We start from the raw sequence: 24,294 nt of genomic DNA on the forward strand, positions 1-24,294 counted from the left end.
TTTTATTATTGGCTTACCCTTTTAAACAACACTTACCTCAAGCAAAACTTTAGATCAATTCCACCTATGTAAGAAAATTGCCCATATTTCAAAGTAATAACTTATTTTAATCAAATCAATATTTTAAATAAATAAACCAAAAGAATTTAATAATTTGACGTCTTTTTATTTTTCTATTTCTGTGGGTTTTTTGAAAAATATCACGTTTTTTGGCTCTCCTGAAAATGTGTAATGTTTTAGATACGTGGTGTTGGAGTTTAGCCATCGATATATATATATATATATATATATATATATATATATATATATATATATATATATATATATATATATATATATGTATATAACCAAATAAACGAGATTTTAAAACAACATTGAAAATAACAATTTTTTTCATAAATTCAAACGATAAAAAAGAGATTTCACATTAATATTGCAAACAAAAAAAGCAACCATACACAACATTTAAAAAATAGTTCTATACAAGATAATTATCATAATTTGTAATGTAATATAAAAATTATTGTATGATTTTTGTCAATAAACAAACGGTGCCTTTAAAAATAAATGATAAAAAAACGCATCGATCGCAAAAATTTATATTTATAAATAAGATAAACTGATAGATTTCATAGTTTCATAAGACTCTTTTGCTGTAATTAAGTAAGCAATAGGGATGGCTGGATATGCATTCTCATTATGCAAAAGGACCGCCTTTATACTTCTTGTGCTGCTATTGATAAACAACCACCAGTCAAAACTGTCCAGAGCTACCCTCCAAACGTGTGTCCGGTATCACGCGATCTACCTCATTTCAAAAAACCATTTTCAAAGCCATTCATAAAAGTATTAAACAAAATTTTTTTTTACAAATATTGTAAATTAAATTTTTTTCATAAATAAATAAAAAGTTAAGTGTAAACAAAATAATTAGATACGATAATAAGTGATTCAAATATGATGGTACACTGTTATCGTGATGCTAGCAAACAGTTTTTGGCTCTGCCATGCGATAGCTTGTGAATGTTGCGGCAGATATTTTGCATATGCCTTAAAATCACTAAAAGCGTGTTTTTATAGCACTCAATATCGAACAGCTTCCTTTGTTTTAGCTGTACAACAAGTGTTCGGGACTATCCGCCGTGCGGGGCTTTCCGACTTTTCCATAATACATCTATTAATATAAACTACAAATGTAAATTACTTATAATTAATATAAATAACATTTGTAAATTACTTACAATTCAAAAAATAGTCAGCTTAGTATGAAAGTAAATAAAATTAAATGTTTGTTGAGAAACATTTGTTGCAAAAAACATAATTTTTTAAGATATATATAATAAAATTATTTCAAAAAATATAGAATGATTTTGGTCAAAAACTAAAACTTTTTATTTTGATCTCTAGAAAGCTCAAATAGAAAAGAAACCTATTTAGACCAGAACCAATTGCTATGGTTTATAGATATATTAGTAAACTTTTGATAATATATAAAACTCTAGGTTTCACCGTAAATAAATTACATTCAGTGCAAATTATATTAATAATCTCTCATTGAGGCAAAATCTGAAAAAATTAAAAACACTGTTTCTTGATCAATTTTTTTATAGTTTTTACATTATAATTTATTTTATAATTAAAAGTTATTATTTTATGATTTGTAACAGTATTACCATTCATTTATACTAAAAGAACGAAAAAATTATAGACAAATCTAAAATGAGTCACAATATTTGAAAAGATTAGAAAATTATAAATTAGAAAAACAGGTGTTTATGTTCTAAAAGGTTTTAAAACTTTTCTTAGTTGATTATTTTGGTAGAACTGAAATACTTACTATTAAGGAACATATTTTTATGATTTCAGCTAAAAAATATTTTCTGGATCCGAACATATCTTGTTTTGAAAAATGCATTTCTAGAGAGGGACATTTATAAACAATTGTAAATGTACAACTAATTCGGGCTGTTAAAAATTGTTAAAATGCTTGCCCGAGTACCCAATGAACTAACAGGTGGATACCCGGATATTCATTAAAAACATATATATTTTTTAATATCTTATTATAAACAGTCAATAAGTACTTTTTATTCAGTTATCTCATTTATTTAGAGTTGTTCTTCTTTACTTAAATCTTAAATTTACTTTATTTTAAGTATGAAGGCTTCACAACTCTTAATTACTATTTAGAGATACTAGCAGACCCATTATTTTGATTGATAAAAATGAACGTAAACAATTGACCAAATGTCCATCAGTCAAGTGAGCACATTTTGATGGCACTGGAATTGCAGATAAGCTCATCTATTCGCGCTCTTAAAAAGTGTAGTTATATCTTCCACCTTCTAGGATTTGATAAAATTTTGTCTCGGAGACAAATTAATAAAAAAGTAGGAATTTCTTTGATCTATATAAAGGAAACCATTGTACAAAAGATCCTTATTATTTTTATTACTTTTGTTTATTTATTTGAATTTTATGCTGTTCTTAGCTATACAATGCTCTTATATCCGAAGATATTGTTGGCTTAGCATTGGAACAAGAACAAATAGTCATAAAGATTATTTCAAAGTAACGTCTGTTATTACCAATATTTTGGCGTACAAAAGTACTCAACCACTGAGTTATTGGTGGTTGGATTGAACTCGTGTTTCTCAACAGCCCAGTTTTTAACATTTGATTTGACGCACAAACTAAATGAGCTATCCATCCACAATAAGAATAATAATCCGAATCCGAAACTCAAATGTTATGAAAAAAATTAAAAAGGAAAAACAGAAAAGAAAAATGTCTTTAAATAAATTAGTATTATCCTTATTTTAACGCAACCCTGGCTCAGATCACAAATTTGGTAAATAAACTTTACACATTCTAACAGCAATTATTCAAAACAATTACATCTCATTTGAACTGAACAAACATTGATAGCACTATCAGACATAAATACCAGATGAAAAAAAAGGTATATTTTTGATGGTCTAGGTCGAACCATTTTTTTGTAAAATTGAAATTTTTATTTCTCCATTTTTCATATACTTTATACTAAGAGAAGTCGATGGTTATAATTTCTATGATGCTTTTCCTCTAATGAATTTATAGGGCAAATACATTTATTTGACTTGATATTAAAGTAATTATCATGTATTATCACTTAACATTATTATTAATTGAGCTGAAGAACAAATTCGTGAAAATGGTGATAATTCTAACTGTTGTAATGAACCAATTTATTTTTGGCGATTTTATCTAATTCTTCATCCACCGTTTAATTCACATGAGCAAATGTTAAGTTTCAGTTTTGATGAATTACTTACTATTTTATAACTATTTTTGCTATTTCAGATTATTTGGAATGTCTCAGAGACGGAAATGTTATAACGATCCTAACAAGTTCTGTAACATTTTTGGGAGGTTAAGGTCTGTGTTAAGTGCCTGTCTAACCTGTCCCTGTGATCTAAGGGTAAATTGAAGAGAATGCCTTTTTCCACACCTTTGTTGTGGCGCGACAAAAAAGATCATGTAACTGATTGCTATTTTTGTCTGACACACACGGCGCAATTTACCAGAAGGACAGCTAACAGCATAATTTACCCTGACTTATCATCGGCGATAAGACCGAGAGAATATGATGAGGGAGAAGAGCCTCCTGTGTTTTCTTCTGATCTTCTCAACAATGTTTTGATTGATGATGATGATGTGCCGCACATGAAGAAGAGCGATGAAGATTGGCTGCCTAACGACGAGCCGAAGTCTATCAGTCAGAGACAGCTGGACTTGTTTGTTAGGAGACTTGGCCTGTCCAAACAGGATGCGTGTTTGGCTGGCTCAATGCTAAGAGAATTCGGTGTCCTTGCTAAGGAAACGAGAACTTCTGTTTATAAGACAAGAGATGCAGCTTACTGAATAATATATTTGAAAATAACTTTGTATTTTGTTGTGATATTCCTGGTTTGTTGATGAAAATACACAAGTGGAGAATGGCTGGTGGTTGTTTATCAATAGCAGCACAAGAAGTATAAAGGCGGTCCATTTGCATAATGAGAATGCATATCCAGCCATCCTGATTGCTTACTCAATTACAGCAAAAGAATCTTATGAAACTATGAAATCTATTTTGCAGCTTGTTTGTTATGACACATTTCAGTGGAGAGTTTGCTCAGATCTGAAAGTTGTAGGTCTGCTGACAGGTATGCAAGGAGGTTACGTGAAATACACAATTTTCATATGTTTGTGGGATAGCCGCGCCTAACATGAGCATTACATCAGGAATGAGTGGCCAGCACGAGGCAATGCGACCCTTGGTGTTCACAATATTTGCTATGAGCAACTTTTTCAGTCTGACAAAGTTATTATACCTCTATTGCACATAAAGCTTGGCCTATTTAAGAACTTTGTTTGTTATACTCTGACGGCGAACCGATGAAAATCATAAAGGAAACGTTTCCAAAACTGTCACTTGCAAAAGTTAAGGAAGGAGTATTCGTTTCACCAGACACTCGAAAACTTTTGAAAAGCCAACAGTTTACTGATTCCTTGTCCCCGATTGAGCTCAGAGCACGGAAGGCTTTGAAAGACTGTGTGGAGAACTTTCTGGGTAAGTATCTGAAAGTTTTAGGAATTAAGTACATAATGCTTGTAATCTATCAAAGAATTTCTTCTTTGCACTCATTTATTCAGGCAAGCACCAGTCGGACGGCTATAAAGACATCATCTCGGATCTGTTATCAGCCTTCAAAGAAATGATCGTGCACATGTCCCCAAAGACTTACTTTTTGCATAACAATTTGGACTTTTTCCTCAAGCATTTTGAGAGAAAAATTACAGACGAGCATGGAGAACGTTTCCACCAAATAATTTCAACTATTGAGCATCGCAACCAGGGACGCGCCGATGAGAGAATGATGGCTGATTTCTGCTGGCTGACTTACAATCCTGTTTAGTTTTTCTTTTGTCAATTATACACTTATAAACCCTAACAACATTTCATAGTTTTATTACAAAAATGGGAAAACCTGTACCTCTAGTTTACCAAAAAATGGTTTTGGCTATGCATTTGGTCTTCAGGGCCATCCAGAGAACATTATTTTTGTTCCAAACCTCTTGTATAAAGTGAAAAGTGAAAAATGTCTGGTAGTGTAACAGATGAAGTTATTAAATTATTATACTGCAATTAATGATTTTAAACTTTAAAAATAAATAAAATAAATTTTAAATTTATCAGTTATCTATTGTTTGATGCCCGGGTACTCGTTGACAGCCTTACAGCTGTTGATGTGTAATGAAGATCTACAATTGTCTAAACATTTATTTTAACTTAAAAATAATAATAACACTGATAACGAAAAGGTATATTTATTTTAACACTGCTTTTAAAATAATAACAAAGTTAGGCCTCTTTGTTCATAATCAGCGGCCGTGTGGCTGCGGTTAGAGCACTTGCTTTATAAGCAGGAGATCCAGGTTCAAAACGAGCTCTGGATAAATTTTCGCGTCTCGGTAAGAAAGGAGGCGTGAACTTTCTGATTAAATGCACTTCCGCGGTGCTTTGTGACAAAAAAAAAAAGTCCGAACTCTAACCACTGCCGCACGGCTATTTAACATTTTGCCAATTGATATTATCTTTGCAAGCTTTGCAAATTTTATCCAATATTGTTTCAGTCCATTAACAACGCAATATTGGATATTGGTGCTGTTTCAACTGGATTACTTTTTTATTTATGGAATTTAGAATGGTTAGAGAGCAGATTAGGATTAGCTGTAAAAATTGTTTACTATAAATTTTGCAAATGATTATTTTTAATTTCATACTTAAACCTGAGATTCAAGGTAAAAATTAGTTACAGTTAATATTGTTTTTTGTTTTTTTAATCTAAAGCACGAAGTCTTAAAGGCGTTTTAAACAATGACTTAGTTACATTTTTTAGACGTCTTTTATAGGTTTTTAAGACGTCTTTTAGATGTCGTGTGTTTATTAGATAAAGCGTTTGGGTAACGAATTTGTTGCAGTTAATACTGTTAGTTTTTGATTTCTAAAAATGTTTTATTTAACTTTTTTTCTTTTAAACATCTTTGCATCCAACAAGGCTGCAAGCAGCCTCTAATTAAAGTTGGAAATTACTAGAAGAGAAAAGATGAAGATTATAGAGCAAGATAACGATGGAAGGACGACTTAAAGGATTGCAAATTATATGAATCAGGAAAACAAGATGAAGGAAGCGAATTCGAAAGAGCTGATGTTCGAGAAAAAAACTAGACGAATAAGCGTTTTTGGAGCACTTAGGAACAGTAACAGGAAAAGGATGACACTTAATTGAATGACGAGTAATACGAGAATGAATTTTAGTAGATGGCGCAAGAGACGCTAGCTCTTTAGAACAGTGTCCATTATAGTATTTGTAGAAAAGAAAAAGAGAAGCAACATTACGACGATGTAATAATGGTTGGAGGTTGGCTGCAAGAGCAGGTCCAACTATGTTTAAAATGCGTTTTTGCACCTTGTCTAAATAAGAAAGGGCATCGTTAGAAGATCCGCCCCAGATATGGCAGCAGTATTCCATACAAGGCCGGATTTGAGATTATAGAGATAGAGAATAGAATCCGAAGAAAGAAAGTATGAGCTCGATAAAGAGATGCAACCTTAGCAGATGCTAATTTTGCAACTGATTTAATATATGGTTTCCAAGAAAAATTGGAAGTAAGAGTTAATCCTAGAAGATCAAGAGTAGATAACTCATCGAGTACATCACCGTTCATAAATATAGGAAGATCTAAATTATTGCGATAACGTTTGGCTGAAAAAAATTGAGTTTTATCTGTATTAAAGTTCACCAGCCACAGTGAGCCCCATGCTGTAGCAGAAGTGAGATCCTTTTCAAACTCAAATGCCCCCAGCAAGCAATCAGAGAGTGTTGGTTTCCTATCACGACAAGAATAAATAGTAGTATCATCAGCAAACAATGCCACCCTAGATGTGAGAATATCTGGAAGATTGTTGATGTAAATTAAAAAGAGTATAGGGCCAAGGATAGAATCTTGAGGAAGCCCTGAAGGTACAGAATAAGAAAAAGAGTGCTGTCCATCGAGGACAACTTTTATGCTACAATTGGAAAGGAAGGATTCAATAATCTTAAAGATGTTGCCAGATACACCATAAGAAGAGAGCTTATGAAGAAGACCCGCATGCTAAACTTTAATAAAAGCTTTTGAAATGTCAAGAGCGCTGGCCTTAAGCTCTCCACCTTTATCTAATGCACAATAAAACCTATTAATTATTACTGAAAGCAAATCAGCTGTAGAACGAGAAGATCGAAATCCATATTAATGGTCAGAAAGTAAGTTGTTAGATTTTTGATGAGAAATTAAGTGTTTGTTAATTAAAGATTCAAAAACCTTGCATATGATAGGGAGAAGACTAATGGGACGGTAGTTAGACGAATCAGATCGCTCTCCAGAATATTTGAAGATAGGGATAACGGATGCCGCTTTCCAGTATGCTGGAAAACAAGACTCTGATAAGCACTTGTTAAATAGTTTTGAGAGTATAGACAACAGCTCCGCAGAACACTTCTGCAAGACAAAACAGGAATGTTGTCTGGGCCACAAGCTGTAGAAGAGCCACGGCAGGAAATCACTTTAGACAAAGAAGCTGGAGCGGTACGAATGACAAGCAATCGATCAACCTGTTTGTTGGCAATATCAGGTAGAACGCAACTAGTGGAATCAAGAGACGATATTGATGAAAAGTTTTTAGCAAACAATTCAGCTTTGATAGATAAAGGAAGATAGGGAAACAAGACATAAGTCGAGTAGAGAAGGTTAATGATTTGGGTTGTCAGGAAAGCGAGTTGGAAAGTTGACTATTTGAGTTAGAGATTGTGAAATATAAAAGTTGTGGGCTTTAATGCCTGCTGATTCACAAACACTAGAGCCAAGCCATTCAGAGTGGTGAGCATTAAAGTCACCGACAACAACTATATTAGCTGATGGATAAAGAGAGAGGGTTTGGTCAGTATGATCAGAAATAATATAAAAAAGAGTATAGTCTAATGATGAAGGAGAGCGATGTAGAACAAAGAGAAAGGCAATAGAGTGATGTGGTGCTAAACGAAAGCACATGAAGGAATAGTCTGTGAATTCAAATCTAGTTTCACGACAAATGAGTGAATTCTTACGAATGTAAATGCCCAGGCCAATCATGTGACTATTGGAGTCTTTACGAATTAAAGGAAGATAACCATCAACACTAAGATTGCAAGATGAGACAGCTGAACTCAAATGTGTCTCACAAAGAGCAAGTAGGTCTGGTGAACTTTGCAAGAGATAGGACCCAACAGAAGAAAAGTTACTTCGAAGACCATGAATATTTGTGAATGATAGGTTTAGAGAACTTGGTGATGATGACGGTTTTTTGTGTTTTATAGTTTTTGGTACTTTATTCAAAGCATAGATAGTACTCAGAACACTGTTTAATAGCCCAAGCAATTGCCTCATTATTACTAATAAACCCTAAGCCGTAACAAAGGGCTCCAAATCTGGCCTCCGCAATCCACACCAAAAGTACAAACAGGGACACCATCCATGCGCAACATGGCACGGTTAATACTTTAATATTTTTCAGCTGTTGATGGAATCAGCCTCTCTGAGAGCTACCACAGAGTTCGGGAAACCTGACTACCAGCCGGCCTCAGAACCATATACTGAGTTTTAGAGCTTTACCCTCATTAGGAGATAATAGAATGAGTTGCCTAGTCATAAAAAACAGAGACACAAGCAAAACCCATGCATTGAGTCAAGAAGATCCAGCATTCAACATCCTAAACTGGAAACAATTTATTAAAAATACATCTGCGCCAGCATAATAGATGAAGAAGGGGTGCTAAGCTGGTCAACAGATAGAATCTGTTTACCCCTTAAGTTTTTACCTCTGAGGCTTTCTACATGACAGTTGCCGGATGTACTTAACATCTGCCCAAGCTAAGTATTTTTATCGAGACACCATCTCAAGCCTTTACACAACCAAGAGCCCTAAGGCAGGGTGTTTTAAGTCGGAGTTGGCATCTTCTAGCCTTTGCCTAAAAAGACGTATCCTACAAGGAAGCAGGACATGAAGCAGATTGTACTTGGTTACAGGTTACCAGTAGCAGGATAACCTGACCGGACTGAAACTTATGCTTATAATAAACATTCGGATAAAAATTAGTGTAAGAGTTTAAATGTATGAACATATATATATATATATATATATATATATATATATATATATATATATATATATATATATATATATATATATATATATATATATATATATATATATATATATATATATTATGTATATTATATATATATATATATATATATATATAAATATATATATATATATATATATATATATATATATATATATATATATATATATATATATATATATATATAACAATAGCCTTTACCTGAATGATTTATCTTTTTTGACGAATTCAGGTAAATGTAAAATTATAAAAACACTAGCTTGAAAACCTGTGTTAGTAAAATTAAATACTCGTAAACAAAAAATATTTTTCTGCCAGATCTAGTAAAAAAAAAACTTTTTTAAAACCTTGTAGCGACTAGAATTTGTCTTTTAAACACTGCACAGTGTCGAGTAAACACACAAACGTCTATTAAGCGTCCAAACAACGTTTCGACAAAACGTTCAGATTTGGTCTATTATTTGTTTAGTATGAAATCCCGATTAACTTTTAGAACAAACATCCATAAAACTTCTATATTCAAACATATTTTAGATGTCTATTATAGGATTATTATACGTATATAACGCGTTTAGAATTTGTCTAATTTACGTTTAAATTTAGTCTAATTAACGTATTTATAGCATTTAGATTTAGTCTAAGTAAACATATACTAAACTTTTAGATCTTGTTTAATAGTTTCTTTGATTTAGTTACCGTAATTTCAATTTATTTAAGTTTTAAAACTTGTATAAATTAAAATTACGTTTTAACTTTTTAACTTTATATAAGTAATAAGAGTTAACAGGTTTTGAAATTTATAAATAAGATATAGTTATAAAAGACATGGTCTTATTTTTTCCATCTTTTATAACTATTATAATATGTTTATAAACTTTTAAACTAAACTACTTTTACTATAATTTTATATTATAAACTATTTATACAGTTATAAACTTATATAAAACGTTTTCTTAAAGCGAGGATATAGAGAAAAAATATTTCTTTACTATGCTTGATTATGCTTCGATAATTAAAAAAAATTTAATGATCAACCCAGCGCGCATGCGAACATTTAATCAACGTTTAAATAATGTTCGTCCTATATGTTTAGATTTAATTTAGTTTTGATTTAGAACGTAGGTCAATCGAATGTTCCATTTAAACCAAATATACATGGTTAGTTTTTAACGTTATTTAAACTCCATCTAAATCTTTCGTTTTGAATGCCGTACGAATTTTATAAATTTACGTTTCTTTAATTTATGCTTCTTTAAATAAGCGGCGTAAATAAAAGTTAAACGTTGCAACGCGTTATCTAAATACTCATATCCGAATCAAACTTTAAACAGATATTTTTATATATGTGTTAGTCTAAAATATGTATGCACTCATTTTAATTATTATAGTATGACAATCAGCGTCATCTTTGCTTGAATCGATCAATCCAGCCTCTCTATCTTGAGAATTTGTAAAATGATCATAACCTTTCCCAGTTCCACCAATACGGAAGGGAGCCAATCTAAGATGTGAAGCAATGCACGATAGTGTTTTGGATACCGTTCTCGTACAATCCCGTTTCAATACACAATCTAAAAATAATAAAAATAACTCAATGAGCATTCTCATTCCATTCATATAAATCATTTATTCAATTTTCTTAATCCATAGATTTATAGATTGAAATTTGTTTACGTTTGTACAGTGTACACAGAGTAGATTTAAATTACAACCATATTTGAACTTAATTTTAATAAAATAATAATAATAAATTAATATCTTAGCAACAACAAGTTGACACAAAGCAGTGTCTTTAAACAGAAGCTTTTTCAGAGAACCTTTTCCATCCATACTCAAATGAGACATGACAAAATTTGTAAAAAGTCTTTTCAATATATTCTTTGAGGTATCTTTAATGAATGAGCCCCAAATTCGCGAAAAAAGGCGAAGCTACAAAGAATTTATTTATAAAAAAATTTACCTTTTTTTTAGATATGGGATTCCAATTAACAATAAAATAAAAGTCCTACCACCCCAATAAAACCAAAACATATTTTCTGACATCAAAACAAACATTTTATAGACGTTTAAAACTTTTCTGGGAATCTTTTCTGAGAGGGAGAACAAAAACAATTAACATTTTCTGGTGCCTTGCTAAACTAACCATAATAAAATTATTATAACCATATAAAATTATAGAAACAGACATTTTGAATCGTATTCATAATGAAAGATTCAAAATGTTTGTTTCTTTCTGTGCGAAACTAACTTAAGTTAGTTCCGTTAAATAACCGTGTGATTTATTTTTAAACACGAACTAAATATTCCGAACTCATTTAGAATAGATTCCTACACGTTTAGGACGACGTAAATGTCATCTAAACTTGATCTAAATCAATTTAAATCAGCAAATGCCTGTTAGGAAGTTTTTTGCACTGAGAATTTTACAGTAACAATTTCTATCAAATGTTTTTTAAATTTAATCTCATTAGCAGATAATAAAAGTTTAAATTAATATTAAGTTATAGATTACTAATATAGTTCATAAACCCATAAACATATATTTTGGATCACTATTTTCTCTGGTTTATGCATAATCAAAAATATTCCAAGCATACCGTCTACCGCTGCCATAATTAGCTTATAGTGGTAAACATGGTAACCACTTTAAGATAACCACGGCACAGTGGTTACCGTTTTAGGCTAACCACTGCACAGTGTTACCCTTTAACCTGACCACATTGGCTAATTAATAAAAAATGGTTTCAACTTTTAAAAACTGCCTTGTTCTTTTGCGACTTCTTCCAAACTTAAGTTTATCATAAAATTAAAGTCGTTCTGTTTATTTAGATTAATTGTAGTTTGTGGAACTACTGTTAAAATTTTTGTTTATTAGAATCTATGAAAACTGTTAAACTTATATGCTGTAAAATTGTGAGTTGGCTGAAGTTGCTGTTAATATTTGAGTGGGTTGTGATGTTATAACTAATAGAAATTTATATAGGATGAGCATTTTGTAATAGTTGTCAAATTTATAACAACTCTGATTAAAAATAACGTTAAGTAAAATTTATGGATAGGCTTTGGCTACAACCTGGGGTAAATTTAACTTAAGTGAAAAAATGTAACTATTTGATTTACAATATAATACTTTTGATTTATTTTTCAGAAAATGTTGTCTATAGATATAATATTATTGATTTAATCTTCAATTTTTGTTTGGCGAACTTTAAAACGGCGCACACCAAACTTGTTAAATAACGAAAATTTTTGTTACGAAAATTCTCGACAAATATACAGAGTATTTTACAGAATAGTAAAACCGCGCCGAATACGTTTTTACGACAAGAGCCAAAATAGCTAGAAAAGTTCGTCCGGTTTTGCAGATCCATAAATAAATACACATAAAAACAGTTTTAATAAAGTTTATTTTGAAAAATAGTCTCAATAAGCAAGAATAACTTTCTCCTGTCGTCAAACAAGCTGGTATATTCCATTTTTATAAAAGTCTTGAGTTTGGTAGCAAAAAAATTGAATTAACTCATTTTCGAGATCTTCTTTATTTTGAAACTGTCGATTCATATGATTATCCTGGGCTAAAACCAGGTGATAGTCGCTTGGCACAAGGTCTGGTGAATACGGAGGGTGAGGTAGAATCTCCCATTGTAAACGTGCTAGAGCTTCCTGTGTGATTTTTGCGGTGTGCGGTGTGGCGTTGTCCTGGTGGAATACGACACCTTTTCTGTTTGCCAAAGCTGCTTGTTTTTGGTGAAGAACAACCAAACTCTGTCCAATTGCGCTGAGTATATCTCAGCAGTAATGGTTTATCGACTTGGTAGCAACTCATAGTGACCGATACCTGCTGTAGTCCATGTTTTTTTCGTCGCACGTCAACATCCGGTCAAAAATTGGCACTAAATTGTGGCGGGAAAGCAATCAAGAATAAATGGTCAAGCGCTATAGCTTGTTTGTTTCACTCAACTCATAAGGTACCCATTTGCTCAAATTCCAAAGTTTTCCAAGTTGGTGCAAATGTAAACGAATAGTTTCATCACTCACATTAAATCTTAAGGCAACGTCCTGACATGTTTGACTGGAGTCCTGCTCGATTGCCAGCTTGATATCCTCGTTGTTTAAGATGGATGGTCTTCCAGATCTTGGTTCATCTTCAAGGTTTTCATTTCCAGAAGAAAATTTTTTAAACCACTTTTGACCCGTCCGTTCTGCTATGGTACCCAAAAGCAGCGCATATCTTACGATAAGTTTCTGCAGTTTTGGTTCCAAGTTTGAACTCATAAAGTAAACAGGCGCGAATTATCTCATCTGACACAGCCATACTCCACTTAAGACTTTTAAATTTAAAACGCACTAATAAAACTTATGAAACACACTGATTGATTCTCCTTAAAACAAGCTTTAGTTTATATGCAAAATCATCCCCCCACCACAACCAGTTTTCTTAATACATTTCTTAGAAATAGGCAATTAGGATAAACCGCACAAACTTTTTTGGTTGCCTGATATAACCAATTTTAAAATTTAAAACTTCAATTTAAATCTTTACAAACCAACTATAAACCATTACAACTATAAAATTACTACGTTAACACATATACTACTGATATTAGAATTAAAATAAATAGAATTTATTTTGATTATTTTAAGTAAGATTTCACTTTTTTACGTAAGCTTAATTGAGAAATGTTTTGTGACAAGTTAAAAGATTTACAAAAAACGAATTAGTTCCCCCAAAAATAGTTATGTATAGGTGTTAGCAGTTTTAAATCTCAAATAAAAAATTATAACATATTAGTGCTTTTTAAAATAAATGTTTTGATGTTCTTCAGTTTATTTTTCTGTCATTAGCATTTTCTTATCCGAAATCTTCACAAGATTTTAATTATGTTACATCCTTCCGATAGTCCTTTTTTATATTTATATCTTATTATTGTCTTTTTTTCTCAACCTTGTTGTTTATAGCTTTTCTTCCATGTATATTCTTCTCGTCATCAGCTTTACACGGTATGTGATCATTTGAGAAAAATCGAATGTTTTCAAAATGCTTTAAAGATAAAATACTAGTTAAAAAGTCATATTTATATTAAAGAAAACATGTCAAGAACATGTAAACGCATTGCTGGTAGCAGAGCTAAAAACACTGGGGGTTGGGGAGAGGCACGTGTTCATGCTTTCCCCCTCCCCTCCCACCCACACTTTTTTTCTAAAGGACCTTGTTTTTTAAGAAAATTTTAGTTCTAAAATCCTCCACCTCAAAACACGTGCCATTGACCCTGGCTGGAAGTAGTGGTTATATTCAATAAATCCAGGAAACATTAACCAAATATTCAAAAGAAGTAAGAAGTATTAATTTAATACAAACAGATGCTTGCTTAACCTTTAAAATTTCTCTATCAACTGTAAAGAATAAACTAAAAGGTATAACAATAAAAATCCAGGTGGTTGCACAATATTTAGCGAAATTGAAGAAGAAATTTTTGCGAGCTATGTTATAATTTCTTTTGGATTCCCAGTTGACTGTTATAATTTACGTAGTATTATGAAGTCTTATGCAGACCTTAAAGAAATGTTAATTAGGCAATTTACAGGAAATATGCCTGGTGTTGAATCGTTAAAATCATTACTTAAGAGAAATAAACAATTGAGTGTTAGATTTGCAAGTTACATTAAAAGAAAGAGGGAAAAAGTAGGTACTTTTATTATTAATAACTTTTTTGATAATAACACTCCTGAACTGGCAGATGTTTCTCCATCAAACATTTAGAATTACGATGAAAATAATTTAACCGATGACCCTGGTAAACTAGTAATAACAGAGTGATGATCAAAGTATCTTGAGATGATAATTAATTTAACAAAGTCTGATATACCTTTGATGTATTGTGGTAATGCAGAAGGGCATAAAATATTATCAACTTGGAAGGAAAGTGGCAAAGGACGTAAAGCTCCTTTTCTTCCGAAATACCAGTTTTCAGCTTTTTCCAGTTTGGTTAAATGTCTCACGGAAACAATTGAAGAACCTGTTTGTCAAAGTATTAAGGCAGGCTTCAGAAAAACTTGTTTGTACCAATTTGAATCAATAAATTAATTTGTTGCTATCATAAAGCATTCATGAATCTTGTTATGCAAAGATATTTTTTTTCTAAATATTTTTTTATTTAAAGTTTTGACTGGGTATGTATTTTGAAAAGCAAACAAACTAACTTAAGTCATTGGAAATTTTTAATATTTTCTTGTTTATTGTTAGTTTTTCATTCTTAATGCATTTTTTTTACAGTTGTAAAATTTTAAAAGCGTGAAAACACTGCCCTAGAGTCAGAGCTATTAAAATTGTTAGTGGTAATGTTGTATCCGTTTAATTTTGCATAATATAATTTTTATAAAAGAGTGATCATAATTGTAAAAGACGTAGAATGATGCTTGTTAGAGAGCAAAAATTTCTGGATAAAATCACAGAGCTAGCCAAACAAATCCAACAGAAAAAGAGGTGATGATCATACACCCTCTAATAAAAAGTGACATAAAGTGTCTGTTGTCCCAGGGAAAAGTGTCATATTAATTACATCATCAATTGATGTAATTAATATGCAAGCAGCTATAAATGTAAATAAGAAAAAGAAAAAATGACTGTTAAAAAAAACAACTAAGTTACCCACTTTTGAACAGCAAATAATTAATCTATTGACTAACTCTATAACTGATAGTTTGATGCATAGGTTTTTTGTGTTTTAAATATTAATAAGGTTTTTTTGTGATTTATATCTTAAAGAAATCTGTAAGTTAGTTTCAAGCTGTCGTTTTTAATAATTTTTTGCCTTAAAAACATATCACTTAATATCGATGTATTTGTGAATATGTAAAATACGAAAAGATTATTCAATAATTATAATTTGCGTTTTTAAAAGTCACCACCACTATAGGGGTGACATTGACTATTGACAGTTTTGACTATTGAAAGTGACACTCACTATTAAAATTCAAATAAAAGGGTCAAGGACTTCTTAATTTAATTAAGAAGTCCTTGACCCTTAAAAAATTAATTGAAATAATTCTTTTATTTTTTTTATTTTAGTTATTTATTTCTTTGACATCATGCACATCGAATACAATCTATATCAACATATTAATTATTCATAATCAAATTTTGAAAGAAAAATGATTTTACATTTGGCCAAAGTCACTTTATTTTATTGTACTTTAAAAACGCCGTCATTTGAAATCGTTTTATTTGACATAACTCACATGCAAAATAGTGTTGCAATATCTCATTTTAAAGATAATACTTGATTTTATTATATTATGCAATAGAAGAGAGGTTTTAAAAATAACAACTATTTTATGCTTATTTTATCAAAATAAAAAAAAAATTAGAAAAAAATTAAAAAAAAAAATAGAAACTGTTTATTCTATAGGTTAGAAGGATAATTATTATTATTATAGTTGCAGCCGTAAAATATATTTACAATATATACATACACCTAACAGGAAAAACACCCTACTATAAACATCCAGTTTTATAAATATTTGTTCCAAATTTTTTCGCCAACCAGAGATCTAGTCTAATTTTAAATGAAAGTACAGTTGAGTAGAAAGTTACTTGCTCAGGTAGTTAGTTTCAGGATTTTGCTGATCTATTATATAGTTGGTGGTGTCTTGGAAGACAGTTTGAAGCTTGAATGATGGTGACCACGTGACAAGGAGTTAAATTTTTTTGATATTTTTTTTGTTTTGTTTTTGTTTTTCTAGGTGCCCCAAGAAGTCCTAACGGTCTTGTCACAAAGCACCGCGGAAGTGCATTTAACCAGGAAGTTCACGCCTCCTTCCTTACCATGACGCGAAAATATGTCCAAAGCTCGTTTCGAACCTGGATCTCCTGCTTATAAAGCAAGCGTTCTAAGCAATTTTTTCATCAACGAGGGTGAATGCCTTTTTAAGCATACTAAAAATTTGTAGAAATTTTGAGACAACTGATTGAATATTTGTGCTTCACTTGAGGTTAGATGTAAAAATGACTCCTAAATCACGCTAGTAGAGCTTTTTAGGCTTTCATTTATACCTTGGCTATTTTTTAAAATGTAACTGTACATAAGATTGGTTTTACCATAATGGATAACACAGCATTTTGAAAAGTTTTATTTAAGTAACCAAGTGTTTGAACACTCGTATACTAAGCGTGGACGATTTTGACGATCAACGAAATTAGTCTGCGATATGGTTTTAGCAAAAAGTTTAATATCGTCGGCAAATATTTCAGAAGTTTCAGTAAGTTGGGCAAGATTGTTTGTAAAAAGAATAAAGAGGATCGGGCCGAGAACAGAACCTTGAGGAACACCACTTAGAACATCAACTCAGACAGAGCTAGTATTGCTAATTGTAACGCGTTGCTTTCTACCTACTAAAAAGAAATTAATCCATTGTCATAATTTGCCGTTTATTCCAAATGATTTTAATTTTAATATAAGTCTGTTGTGAGGTACGGAATCAAAAACTTTAGCAAAGTTAAGGTAGACTACGTCTATAAACTGGTGTGATGCTAAGGAAAACGCAATAATATCAAAAGTCTCTTTTAGATTGGTTACGCAAGATTTATGATGAAGAAAGTCATGTTGATTTGTAGAAAGCAGATTGTTATCAATGATGTGGTTGAAGATTTTATTCTTTACAACAATTTCAAAGATTTTGCACGCAACCGAGGTTAGTGAAATAGGTCTTTTGTATGCCATATCCTAGAGTTTTTATTTTTCAAATCGTTTTATCTCAAAACTCTAAACAATGGAGATGGAACAAGATAGTTCTTATCTCGCAAACTATTTTTTATTCTTTATATTCGACAAAGATTGTCTGAAATTTAATTAAGAATTTCTAAAGTTATTTATATCCTACCATTTCATTTACTTAAATGTTGTAAAAAGATAAATAAACTTAATGAATAAAATGTTTAAAATTAAAAGAAAATTGTAAGGGACCCTTTGTGTTGTTTGATTTCCATAGATTGAAACTTAAAAATAATTTTTTTTTTTTTCTGACTTTATTTTGAATCATAAGCTTGGGCTGGTATAAATGTGAAATTAAATTTAACACAATCCAGCTTGAATAAATAAACAAAGGTTTTTAAAATGTCAAAAATTTGGTTAATTATTCTGTGACAAAGTGTATAAACACTGGCATATGTGCAAACTTTTGATGTCGAACTAACTAATTTTGATATGCAGATTAAAAAAATCCACCTCTTCACCAGAGCCATGAAACTGAGAGATTTTTTTCTGAAAATAGTTTTTATTTAAAATAGGGTAGAGGGGAGCTGCTTTGATCAAGGGCAGCTTTAAAAAAAATCCATTTTTGAAGCATTATTGTATTTAAGCTTAACAAAACTAGATATTTTGTGAAGATAATATTTACCCTCGCAGCTGCCACCTGTTTTTCCAGGCATTTTGCTTAAACTGGACAAAATATTTGATTGATTTGTTTTTAAAGACAAATCGTAAACATTTTGATGTAAAGTTGTAAGATTTTCTTGACCACGTTTCTTACTTGAGAGATGTTGTGACTCCAGCATATGCTAAAACATATATTGCCATTAAAAGCAATGCCTTACCACCACAGCACACAATAACACCTGAATCAGTAAGACTATATCCAAAAGATCTATCTCGTAAAAAAACTACAAGAGGCAGAAAATATGGAAAATTTAAGATTCTTAATGACATCCCAGAAAAAAAAGAATCGAAAAAATCTTTTACTCAAGGCAAGACTTGAAACATCATTAGGAATTGAAAAACAAGAAACTTTCAAAATTAAATCCTCAAAAGCCAAGCTAAAACAAAAAAAACTTTAATTTATGTTGAGTTATCTTAACTTTTAATTATTTTTATTTTTTACACAGTTTTTTTTGAAAATTTGGATTTTGATATATATATATATATATATATATATATATATATATATATATATATATATATATATATATAATTAATAAATATCATTTTTGTAAAATAACTTTATATAGGAAGAAACCGGAACTAACACATGAGAAAATCCAATAATTTAATTCACCTAGGTACCTAATTTAAAAATTCACATACTACTTAATAAAGGAATTCAAAGTAAATATGTGAATGATCGGTTTTACCAGAAAAAATTTAATATTATCTTTTCTTACTTTTTTGTCTAATTTTTAACTATAAAACGAAAAAAAATTATGTAATCGGTATTAAAATTAAATTTTTTACAAGATAGAGGTAAAATTATTTTTAAACGAATTATGGTTCTCGAATTATTACGATAGCAAATAACAGAAAAAAGAAAATTTTTACGACTCTTTTTTAAACTTTTATAAAAATAAAATGACTGAAAAATGACTTGGATTTTATTTTTCCACATTTGAATAGAGGAGATAACTCTCTTTATTCTGGTGTTTTTATTTTTTACAATTTTAAACGACAATATTAGGTTTTGGCTTAATATAAAAATAAATTTTTGTTTGAAGGGGGGGCATTGCCCTTGATCTCCCCTCTCCCTTAATGTAGCCCAAATATATATATATATATATATATATATATATATATATATATATATATATATATATATATATAAATGCGATATATTATGAAACTACAAGCAAAAAAATAAAAACTTTTCCTGAAATTCTTGACTGGGCGGCTTGATATCTGAACAACAAAACATAATTTCAGATTTAAAATTCAGCATTATCGATTTAGTATAAAAACATCAAAATTTTAGTTTTGGCAAAAAATCAAGTTTTTCAGACCACTGTGCATCGATTAAAAATATTTATAAAATGATTAATTTACATGTATTTTATGTAAAGATAACTTTTATGTAATTTATGCAAATTAGGTAAACATAAACTAAATAAAATTATGAAACAACATTTTACCATCGATTAAAAATATATATAATGGTTACAAATGGTCTGTTTTAAAATTTAAAACAGACCATTTTTTATAAAAGTTTGACTAAATCACACGGGGAGGCATTTTCAGCAGAGATTGCTTGTTGCACAATATATTCCGATATAACTGCGCATTCAGCAAGAATAAGAAAAATCTCGTATTAAATCGGATAATAAAAGTCGCACAAGGTAAATTGCAACATTTATAATGAGGATATTGAGACATTTTATTCCCGAATTTTTTACCTTGTTTACATTAACTTTGGTTTTTTTATTATCACTATTATCACAATTGTGGTTCCTTGCTTATATTTTAATTTTGAAAAACAAGAAGTTAAAGAAAGAAAGAACCTTGACATCTTCTATATTATCCTTGCGTACGATGTAATTCTTTTTTAATTGAAATAATTGTTCTTTATATAAAATTAGTGTTTTTGAAGTTCTTAGTTGTTTTTTTATTTTTATTCGATTCTCTGTATTAAAGTGGTGGTATATTAAAAACCTTTTTTCATAGTTAAACTTAAAAATTTTTTAAATCAATTTTAGGGCTACTCCATAGTAACTGTAAAGTTCTTTCAGATCTTGGTTTGGAGCATGTTTTTAACACAGAAAAAACTGAAAAAGTTTGTTTTAACAACAATCAACACGATTATTATTATTTAAATTACATAAAGAAATATTATAAAAATCTTCATTCATTTAAGCCTACATTCTCGTATACTGCGTTAATGGTTGCTCACGACTCAGGTGGAATTCGCATTCAAACAATAGACAAAGATTTATCAGAATTTGTGCAAGCCATGTCTGAACTCGATAACACATTAACTGTAATTTTTTCTGACCATGGCAATGCTTATACAGACTATGTTTATCATGAAATTGACGGACGCTATGAGATGTTTCATCCATTTATGTTTATGATAATACCAAAAGGCATTAAAAATTTCTTTGACGCAGAAGAAATGAACAATTTAAGAATTAACCAAAAAAGATTGTTCTCTTTGGTAGATTTTCATAATATGCTTTTTTATTTTGTTAAAAAAATTTCTTATCAGGAAACAAACCAAGTCGAGAGAGGACTTTTAGATATTATTCCAAATGACAGAAATTGTGATAATCTTCCATTAGTAATGCCAAACTTATGTATTTGCAGCAACTTTTATACTGAAATTAAAAATGGAAGTAATTTAATAGGTTATTTAGAATTTGCTGTAGGGCAATTAAATAATATGATAACAAACTCATCACAAGCATATGCTTGTAAGCGTTTTGTTCCGCTTTGGTTTGAAAACGTTAGAAAAAAGAAAGATGGAGACTTTATCAAAACTTCTTTTGACATTTATATTTCACCTGGTTTAGGATCATCAAATAGCATAGAAAAAGTAAATGTTCTGATTAATTCAGTAGAAAGTGAATCCATTGAAAACTTCTCTATGGAGTTGATTGGTTGGGACAGAATAACTAAGTTCGCTGCCTATAGCAAATGCAGTGATGCATCTTTGCATTTTAGATTATGTATATGTGATTTGACCCCTACTCATATTGAGTTAGCGCCAGTTACCATTCACTATTTGAAAACTCGCAACTTTCAAAATTTTTACAACAGCTCGAGAACCTCGACAACATTTAACCTGGAGTCGTACTTAATTCAAGAAGATATTACAGTATTGGAAGAAGAAAGTTTATTATTGATTACCCGAACGATAAAGGATTACGATGAGAAAAACAATTTGATTTTAGTCTCGGTTTCATTTGAAGCAGTATCACTTTCAACTAAAGTTTACTTTGTAGAAGTGGTTGTTGACAACGTAGATAATCTTAAAAGATCTGTTAATTCAACTTGTCACGGCAAACTAAACACTAATTCAGTTATTTACTTATGTACATATTTAAGAATAGTAAGTGATGAAGATGCTTCCTTAGATTACGTGGCGAATTTTGAAGAATTATAGTGCTAGTATAACTGTTTATTTAAATAATTTTAAATGTTTATACTGTCTTTCATGTACTTAAATTTTTTAGTATGTGTGACTAAACCAGTGATTTTAAATGCTTATTTTTTTAAACTGTAATTAATCTGAAAAATAACTTTATGCATTAACTTAAAGTTAATTTTTATTTAGATTTATAATTAGTCAATTAAAAGTCTAAATAAGGAAATTTATTGTTACATATTATATTAACCTACTAGGTTGGTTATTAACTATTTATGATTAATAATGAATGCCATTTGCAGCAATCAAAACTGTGTTCTAAGCTTCCCTCAAAATTTTGGTCTAATAAATATTCAGAAATCAGCCACCCCAAGCTGGATTTTTATAGCAATTTTGTAAAACAAATCATAAATTTTGCTGCTCTGGGGATTTGCAAAAAGATTAACGACCGTGCGGACGGATCATAACTTGACTAAAATATCTTTTATAAAAATAACCTAGCAAAAATGTTTTCAAATAATATATGGTTACCAACTGTTTCATTTTGTAAAGAGGGTTGCAATAAGGAAAATAATATTTTAATGTAAATAATAGTAAATAAAAGAATGAATATTTTCAAAGTTAAAAGCAATCTCAAAATGACTCCGCAAATTTTACATATATCATTTTTTGTAGAAAACTGAAAGAAAATGATTTTGCTGTATTTAAACTTTCTTTTCTAAAAAGATTCCACAACTTAACGACTTGATATTTTATACAATATTTTTTACATTATAAATCACAGGCTTTATTAGATAAACTAAAATCACATTAATTTTATTCATTAATTGAAGAAAACCTTTTAATCAACTCACACCCAAAAAACTTTGGGTGATAGCACCAACAAAACATTTCAACAGAAGTCATTTGACTGATGATTCTTGGTATGTTTAGATGCAAAAATATGGTAAAATTAAAATTATTGATTAAAATCCGAAGAAGATATTAGAGTTTGATGGCTGCAACTAATTCTGTTGTCTCGTGGGGATCGCAAAACTTTTTGAATTTTTCTAAAAAATACTTTATTTTCTATCTTTAAATGGTTGTAAAAAGGAAGCTAAATAAATAGAATATGTTTTAAAGATTAAAATTCAGTCTTAATTTATTGAGCTCATTTTTATGCTCAACACATCTTCAGCGCTTTTTCTTTTATAGAAATATTTATTTGTCATTTATAAACATTTTACAACGATCTTGTTTTACAATTTTTATCAATAAAATTTAAATAAAAAAATTAATAACGACAGGAGAAAGTAAAAGACACAAGTCTTGTCACCAAGCCCCTATAGTAAGCGTAAAACATTTTTTACAAAGTTTTCATTATATAAATTTACAAATACTCGTTATATAAAACAAGTTAAAACATAATTACAACAAGAATACGACAAATTGCAAAAATTGAACAAATACATACAGTAAGAAATATTACAAGATTTTTTTTTTTTTTCATTTAAAAATACAAAAAAATGTTTTTGTCTGTTAATTCAAGTAAATACTGTTTAACTATATTTTAAAACAATTTATTGAAGTTATACTTTTCATATTTTCATTAAGAACTATGTTCCATAGACGAGGCCCTCTATATGAAATTGAGTAATCAGATGTTTTAAGAGTTGACTAAGGTAAATTAAAATTATGGATAGAGCACCTCTTTAAGCAATTATGATTAATTTTTAGAAATTGGTTCTTAAAAGATTTTGGAAGCATGTTATTTTGATATTTAAACATGAATAACACGTTTAACTCATAGACATTAAGAGGTGTTATATCCCGAAGTAACGGCTTGGAGTGGGCGTATTTATGTACATTACGTATAATTCTACTGGCTTGTTTTTGCCTAATATATACATTTTTTAATGTTAAAGGGCAAGTACTTGTCCAAGCAATATTACAATAGCTTATGTATAAAATGGATAAAAGAGTAATATAAATCTATTACTCGTCCATAAATCATAAGCAAAAATCGAAAACTGTAAAATGGAAAACAAAATTTCGATAGTGCCCACGTGTGCAAAAGATCACAATGAATGCAGGAAATCTGTCTGCTTTATTTGTATGAAAAAATCTGACTGAGAAATGACAGAGTCCTACAGGAAAAAGATTTCGGAAGACTTTTCAAAACGAATGCACTTTGACGATGACAGAGTTGCAATAGGAATATGCA

The 24,294-nt window shown here is 30.1% G+C and overlaps 2 protein-coding genes across 3 annotated transcripts in view; one reads left to right on the forward strand and one right to left on the reverse strand.

Moving 5' to 3' along the window:
- The window catches only part of LOC105845457 (uncharacterized), a 32,696-nt gene extending 10,496 nt beyond the window's left edge, over nt 1–22,200 (forward strand). For both annotated transcript variants that reach the window (XM_065818959.1, XM_065818958.1), the window contains one exon: nt 20,704–22,200. In XM_065818959.1, coding sequence (XP_065675031.1) covers nt 20,704–22,109 — 1,406 coding nt within the window. In that variant the 3' untranslated portion in view covers nt 22,110–22,200. The remainder of the gene's footprint in view (nt 1–20,703) is intronic.
- The window catches only part of LOC105845456 (calbindin), a 127,052-nt gene that overhangs the window by 55,782 nt on the left and 46,976 nt on the right, over nt 1–24,294 (reverse strand). The window lies entirely within an intron of this gene.

The sequence above is a fragment of the Hydra vulgaris genome, chromosome 15 (genome assembly GCF_038396675.1).
Source record: "Hydra vulgaris chromosome 15, alternate assembly HydraT2T_AEP".
NCBI lineage: Eukaryota > Metazoa > Cnidaria > Hydrozoa > Anthoathecata > Hydridae > Hydra > Hydra vulgaris.